The 7,813-nt window shown below is 45.8% G+C and overlaps 1 protein-coding gene across 1 annotated transcript; it reads left to right on the forward strand.

The window, feature by feature from the left end:
* Window positions 1-2,347: 2,347 nt before the first annotated feature.
* On the forward strand, window positions 2,348-7,553 carry LOC119461947 (beta-1,3-galactosyltransferase 5-like). The gene is made up of 2 exons (XM_037723310.2): window positions 2,348-2,667; window positions 6,355-7,553. Exons 1-2 carry the CDS (start codon window positions 2,408-2,410, stop codon window positions 7,094-7,096), a joined length of 1,002 nt encoding a protein of 333 aa, XP_037579238.2. The 5' UTR covers window positions 2,348-2,407; the 3' UTR covers window positions 7,097-7,553.
* Window positions 7,554-7,813: the final 260 nt, after the last annotated feature.

The raw sequence follows: 7,813 nt of genomic DNA on the forward strand, positions 1-7,813 counted from the left end.
ATCGTTTACCGCTCTATAACCGGCCCCAACGACCACCTCCTACGTCAAAACGACCTTCAGCTTATTTTGGATTGGTGTAAAACTTGGCTAATGATTCAAAATTTTCTAAATGAAGTCTAAATGAAAATGTCTCTTACTCGTAAACACTTAATCGCTAACTTCTCTTATCCTATAAATAATAACCTGGTGTGCCCAGCTACTTCATACAAGCATTTAGGCATTAATCTTGTAGCAAACCTTTCTTGCACCCATCACGTTGCTACCATATGGTCCAATGCTTCAAAATCAGTGGGGTACTTACGTCGAAACCTACTTTGGCCATTTGCAAAAAAAGAAAAGTTGCTGATAATGCGCGAGAGACGGTATTCCTAACCACGTAAAATTGACCACGCATAGCAGCTCGAACTATTGTTCCCATTCGACATCTTCCCCTTTACCACCTGCGAACCCTGCACACGTCTCTACTCGCCAGAGCCTGCCAGACAGAGGGGGTCTGTGGGGGTTGGGGGGAACTATAAGGAACTGGAATCTTTCAAGTAACTTTTTGAAAAGCCTGTGTGCTCGCGCTCCCTCCCTGGAAGGAGAGGGATGGATCGCGCACTTAAAGGGAGAAATACATTCTGTCAACGAGAGTACGTGGTTAGAAAACACCAGGTGGCGCTCACTTTTGTGCAAATAGTCAATTCACACTCTGACATCCGCAAACGAGCTTTTCGACGTTTGCTCGCCCACAGCTCAAACTTACTCCATTAATTCGGTCACCTCATCATAACAACCTAATAAGCTTATTAGAATCAGTTCAAAATAAGGCCGCTAGGGTTATCTCACGCATCTATAACTACTATTCAAGCATCTCACAAATAAAATTTGATATTTCACTTCCTATCTTAAGTGCTTCTCTTGATTTTGCACTCTTATCATTACTTCCCAAGTACGTTCATGCTGCTATGTTCATGCGGCTACGCTCATATATATATATATATATATATATATATATATATACTGCTACGCTCATACTGCTGCGCTCATACTGCTAGAGAATCTTCTTTACTGCTGGAAGTCACACCTTTCACATCACGCAGATTACATAATCACCTCAACTTCACGTGCATCTACGAGAACGCTTACGCATTCCACTGGTCGGAGCTTCCTCGTGTCTTTCCCTTATAGAACGCTTCTCATGTTACTGATTTCATCGCCTCTGAAGCAAGTCCTGATAAATTCCGCCACCTCATAAGTTCATATTCCACTTCGTAAGGATGACAAACGGCACCACGTCATTTCTTTTTCCAGTTTTATGCGTTCTGTACTCTCTTTCCTTGTATTTCTGAGTTCATTCTTCTGCGTGTGACTACCTTTTGGGCATGGTTAACTTATTTGCTGTAGGGACTCTATTGTTCTGCCTTCTTTTTTTTGTCTAGTATGTACAATAGCGTTTCATTTCCATTTTTTATGTACAATGTTCTAATTTTTGTATGATTTATTTTGCATATATTATTCTAGTTTCTATTTATCATGTATGCATACTATGTTTTGGTCTGTACCCATCTAGTCGATCCTTACTTACTTTACATCTATCATTACTTATATTTAAACAAATAAATAAATATTGTGACATGCTCCTACTAAACCAAGTAAAGAATGAAAAAAAAAACGTTCTTCTGCTGCGTTTGTGATATTCACACATATGTGTATTTCATTAAACGAAACTGTGCACGCTTGAAGCTAATAAGCTTAGGCACGTGGCGCAACGTGGCGTTCACGCTAATACTGAACTTTTTCCTATGCCAGTAAATATTTTGAGACAGGAATTTTCACAAGACATATAATGCTTTGAGCTAACTCTTGCGTTTTCCTTGTTTCTACTTGGAAGTTCAGCAAGCAGAGCCTGAGTAAGCCTATATATACACCTCCAATGAGCCCGCGCATCTACCTCCACTCTCTCAATTAAAAATATTAACAACAATAATAAAAGAGATTTGCTGGCCTGCTTACGGTGGTCAACTTCTAAGCCCTCAAAGCCAGAACAATTGTGCGCGCGTCCAAATGATATCGTGTGACGTCGTCTCACTGTTAAAAGCAAGTAACTTCTGCGTGGCGGCTCGGCGTGCTATTTAACCTTATATCTAAAGTTTAATGCTGTAGTCACGGTAGATGTGCATTTCATGTTTGCTTCTTACTTTAGCATAGCACACGTGACTCGCAATTCAGCTCGGATAATAGACGAGCCAACACGCGGCGTAATGTAGCCGCGACCTGGATATATGCCTAAATTTTGTCGGAAATACGCTTCATGAGGATGCCTCGTTAATTTGTCTACCACTGCGTCGCTTCCTACCAGGGCAAGAAGGCAAAGTGCAACTGGGTGTGGACTTTCAGTTGCACCTGTTCGCTGGCGGCCGTCGTCATGACGGTGGTCATTTACTTCCGAGACCGACGCGTGAGCGGCGAGGTGTACCCAGGGTACGCGGTCGAGAGCGCCGCTTTCAACGCACCGTTCCGGTTGCCGCGAAGTGGCGCCTACCGGATGACGCCGGCGTCCGGCAAGCTGCTCATTCAGCCACCCGAGGGCGTCTGTGCCAAGGCCTTTGCTGGAGACAACGGCAGCACCCCCCAGGAGAGTTTTGTCGTCGTAGTTCACTCGGCGCCGCATCACTTCGAGCACAGGTACGACTCAACGGCCACCACAACTCAAGGCAGGAGTGCCATCCTGTGGCTCAAGGCGGGCTTGAAAGAGATTTAGCTTGTCTTTAAAGGGCTCTTTACGAGGTCCCATCGGAAATTTCGGTTATACACTAGAACTTTAATAATCCCGTCTGCGGAGGGTGTTGCCGAAAAAAAAGAAAGAAGATTGGTTTAAAATGAGAGAAAATACGGAAGGGGAGGGGAGGTGTATTTAAATGTCGCGTCGCTATGCTTACAGGAGGCGAGCTTCACTGCAAACATGAAGATACACTCTCTTTGCCTCGAACTAGCGATGGGCAAAACGGCTCACTTCAGTGAGCGACTCGGAGCGGCTCAGCTCACTGAAATGAACCGGTTCATTTGAACAGCTCTCCGGTTCACTTAAACGTGTAACCTGTGTTATGCATATTCTATTGTTATCTTGCTTTGAAAAAACGATATATGCAAAATTTAATAGCCGTGTTATTGGTATTTTTGTTATGTTTAGAGAATATTTTTACATAAGTTATAAGCGTGAACTTTTAGTTGTAATGAAAATTTGTTTTCTGATATTGGGGATAAAATGCTTATGATACTGTAACAGGCAGAATGCGACGTACTTTTTTCAGAAAAAAAATATGTAACTTCATCGTCATTACAGAAGCTTGTCTGTTATTGTGGTACTTTAAAATCAACTTTTGTCAAAATAAGAACACAAAATGATTGTACGTTATGTTTCAAATTCATTCATTTATTCACATACGTACGTTCACTATAATATGAGTAAGCTGTAACGCCATGCAAAATGAATGTAGAAATCATTTCTTGAAGTACAATATAAAAATCATATGAAAGATCCACAAAACTGCCGCACGTACCTTTCGTTTTTTTTTTTCTATTGAGTGCACGCGCGATACTGGCGATCATGCCATCATGCGCCAAGACAAAAACAAAAAAAAGGAAGACAAAGAAATGAAGTTCTATTACAACACAACAGATCATTGGACTCGTTTTAATGACGTGCTAATGATACACGCTCAGAAAATGCACTGAAATGGATGTCATAGGCGACATTTTCATGACTACACTAATTAGCACAAATGAAGACCAGGACGTAAACTGTACGTTCACCTGTTGTCTTTAAAGTCACGGAAGACCATCTTCGAAGTGTTATTGGACCAGCGCACGATGTGTGATCGGTGAGAGTCGTGAGACATCGTTCGACCAGCAGCAGGCAACGAACGGTACCATCCTTTGCCAATTAAGGCTTTTTTACTTCTCCCCTCGGTGGCATCGGGTGCCACACCACAGGGCACACAAAAAACCAAAGGCACTGCTGTGCACACCACACACTGCGAGTGAGTACCAGTAGCGCGAGTCTGCCCACACCGGCCACCATTTGTCGGTCAGAAATCGAAACCTCGAAACCCAGCAGAAGACCCAGCTCTAACGTAACGGTTCGGCACGGCTCATTCAAGGAGAGAGAACTGGCTTCCTCACTCCGAAAGAACCGCCGCTCACTTACTGAACCACGGCTCCCTCGCTCTTCAAAAGAGCGGCTCGAAAGATCCGGCTCGCTCCTTAGCGCTCAGGAGCGAGCCGGATCTTTCGAGCCGCTCTTTTGAAGAGCGAGGGAGCCGTGGTTCAGCAAGTGAGCGGCGGTTCTTTCGTTCTTCGGCCGAAGGCGAGGAGGTGAAGGCGACTCTTGAGAGGAAGTGCGGGAGGGCGGTTGCTTTCTCGTACCGCTAATAGATGGCGCGGAAGTCGCACCCAGCAGAAGACCCAGCTCTGACGGAGCGCATCGGCACGGCTCTCTGAACACGAGAGATCTAGAACCCGCTCCATTTCTACAAAAGAACCGTCGCTCATTTTTACTGAACCACGGCTCATTCGCTCTTTAAAAAGAGCGGCTCACAAGATCCGGCTCGCTCCTGAGCGACCCATCTCTACCTCGAACGGCGTCCGCAAGCGACATTCATCTCCTGTATTCTCCCATAACAGAGCAGAGGGACTGCGTTACGTTCAATTCACAAGCCTCGCCCCTTTCTTTACTTTCTTCTCTTCACTCTTCGCCACGCGGCGCACTTCGTGTTCTGCATTGGTCTTGCGTGTTCTGCATTGGATGATGTACCAAAATCACGTGCCATAGTCGGTGACGTCGCTGGCAGTGGCTCTTACGTAGAGGCATTTATGCATGTGGCCTTGGTCCTCCGGCAGGAAGCGCGGCTTCCTCGAGAGAAAGGGCGCATTGGCTTTCGTTTGAAACTTCAGCTGTTTTCGCGCCGTGCAGTGGTTCTATACTTAGCAAGCACGATCGTCAGTGCGTGATCTACACGTCGTGCTTTGCTGTTTGCAATGCCCAAACCTGGCGAGGGACCCTTTAAACGAAGTACAGTTCGCTGAAAACCGGGTTACTGGAGACTTGGACGGCAGTAACAATGCTTGTATAGACATATTGTGACGCTTTATCCACTAATTGTGTATTAGGAATGCTTTTGTTAGATGTGTGTTTTTGTTAAAGAAAAAAAAAATATGTTAACGAATACGTTACTGCCGGTGGTTTACACCAGCAGTTAAAGAGAGTATGGTTGGTGCACTGTTTGTGCTTTTTGCAAGGCGAAGAGACGTGGCAAGAGACAAGGCGTCTCACTTTCTCGTTTTTTGTCGCTATACAAGAGGTTCAAAATGACCACAAACCGACTGGCCCACACACAAGGTATCATTGTCAGTGCAATGATAAGCTCTGTGTCCTCTGTGGTTTAACTCTGCACCGCAAGATGACCACACCGACGCAGCCACTAACGTATACAGCTTGGTAACCAGCAATTCCATAAACAGGAATACCGTTTACGGACAGGCTTAAACTATCTAATGAACATGATTCATCGATACTAACTAGATCTCATATAGTCACATCAGTGTGCTAGGCCTTGGAGGAAAGGACGATATACGTGTTTTAGGTGAACTCGAACACTTTCGCAATTCGTGCACTTCAGTGCTATCTGCCTACTCGCAGCTTCTCAGGTGAAAGCGTACGTTGCTGCCCTAAATGGACCACGCAACTCAATATGTTATAGCTTTATTGTGACAGTCATATGCATGTGTTCATATTATGCATCTGTCTTAATTTAGCTCTTTGCATTCTTGTGATCATTCCCTACAGGGATGACTTCAGGTTCTGTGGCTCATATTTAGATTTTCCTACGCTTTTTCATATGACTCAGCTGATTTAAAATTAAACTGCAGTGTGCAGAAGATAACATTTTGGCATAAGTGCATGACACAGTGTGAAGTGGCATCGCTTTTCTTGTATGAGATAAATCTAGTTTGTGACTCAGGACATATGTGTTGAGAAGAGTTGAGAATCGCGTTTTATCACAATGTTGAGATCTGCAGACTATTTTATGCTGGCATGTGACAACATAGGATGATTTCCAGGGCGTATTATGGTTTTTAGGAGATGTGTCTATTATTGCAAGCCTTCTTTTTTATTTCTGTATCGGTCACGTTATTTCTATGTTGTGCTATGAGCTGAAGTTCAGCATGCAGTGTTATGAGCTTGGATTCGGTGACGAACTGAAATTGCGCTACTTTCATTCGCTGGCACTGATGCGCCACTAGTTAAGTACTCGTATACGCGTATTGATACGCATGTGCACGGCCCCCGAAACTCTTTCGTCCGTGGTCCAGGTCCGCCATTAGAGCGACGTGGGGCAGGGACGCCAGCATGCCTTTGCACAGTGGTGACGTCGGTGTCGACGCCCTGGTCCTTTTCGCCATGGGCAGGCCCAGTAATTCGCCGCTGCAGCATCAGACTCAGGTCCGAATCGCCACAGAAGCGGCGCTGCACCAGGACATCATCCAGGGCTCCTTCCCGGGCACCTTCAGTGCATCTCTGCCGCTCAACGCCATCATGCTCAAGTGGGTTTCCGTAGCGTGCCCGCAAGCGAGCTACGTCGTCAAGGTTTCAGACGACTCCTTCGTAAACGTGCGACGGCTCCGCGAGACCCTTGGAACCGCACAGCTTCGCAGCTCCGTCGTCTACGCCCACATCTACCGCAAGCCATCGGTGTGGAACGGCCACAAACTGTCGTTCATCAGGGACAACATCTGCGTAGCATGTGGCTACGCGATGAGTGGTGACACGGTGCTCGATCTCCTGAACCGGACGACACGCGGGGGCTTCACCAGCGTCGAGCATCTCTTTTGGAGCGCCACTCAGGACCGCGTCGCGCCGCTGAGGCTCGTTAACATGCAGGCGTTCTCCACCACTCGCGGTACGGGCTCGAGCCCTTTTCCGTGCGGCGTAAGGGACGCCATAGCGAGCCACCACTTGAGCGCAGACGACATGCATGAGGCCTGGAAGGTGTTGCACAACGACACAGCGTCGTGCGTCGATAGGCGCACGGAATCGGAATTACGCGAGCCATAGCATCTGGCGTCCCTGCCAAGTGCCAGCTTCCGTGATATAGATTGCTAGAACGACAAAATCTCGCTCCTTCTGGCCTAGTATCTACAGGCAACATTCAGCTAATTGCTATATATTTGCAACACCCTCACATTTAAATAATGCTGCGAAGATTAACGAAAAAAATATGCCGTCTATGATGACGTGTATGGCCTTCCGCGTGCCACACAACGAGGAGAAAAATTATAGCCGGTTATTTCGCTCTTGCCTGATGCCGATTACGAAGCGTTTGCCACTTCTAAGGCGATTCGGACACCTTGCGGTCAATGGGATATTTTATGGCAGGTTATCGGATGTATAAAATTTAAGTGCACGAGTATTTGACCGGTACAGACAAATTGCAGACGCAAAACGACAATGAATAACAAAATCCGAGGTGACTAGTTCCTTTGCCAAGTGACTTGAATTATCGCCAGCAAAGTGACCATACCTGTTTGTCCAAAGTCACTCCATAAAATTGCTCTAGAGTGAAGTGTGTCTGCCTTATCTTTGGCAAGACAGAAATTCATCTGCTTTCACATTACCTAGCTCACGCTACAACAAGAAACTTTTAGTCCCTATATCCATAGTAAATATTGTTCCTTCTTTGAAGATGATCAATACTCTTCAAGGTGTTAATTGGCGTTGATGAATCAAGAGGCTGGTTGCAGATAACGAATTTTGCAGATATCTTTAAGCGAA

This window comes from Dermacentor silvarum, chromosome 8, assembly GCF_013339745.2.
Source record: "Dermacentor silvarum isolate Dsil-2018 chromosome 8, BIME_Dsil_1.4, whole genome shotgun sequence".
Taxonomy (NCBI): Eukaryota; Metazoa; Arthropoda; class Arachnida; order Ixodida; family Ixodidae; genus Dermacentor; species Dermacentor silvarum.

Bases quoted from the DNA above. Each gene is read 5' to 3' on its own strand.
- LOC119461947 (XM_037723310.2), top strand. From the start codon at position 2,408: ATGACGGTGGTCATTTACTTCCGAGACCGACGCGTGAGCGGCGAGGTG. The intron at 2,668-6,354 runs GTACGACTCAAC...TCCGTGGTCCAG, and splicing joins CCGCATCACTTCGAGCACAG to GTCCGCCATTAGAGCGACGT.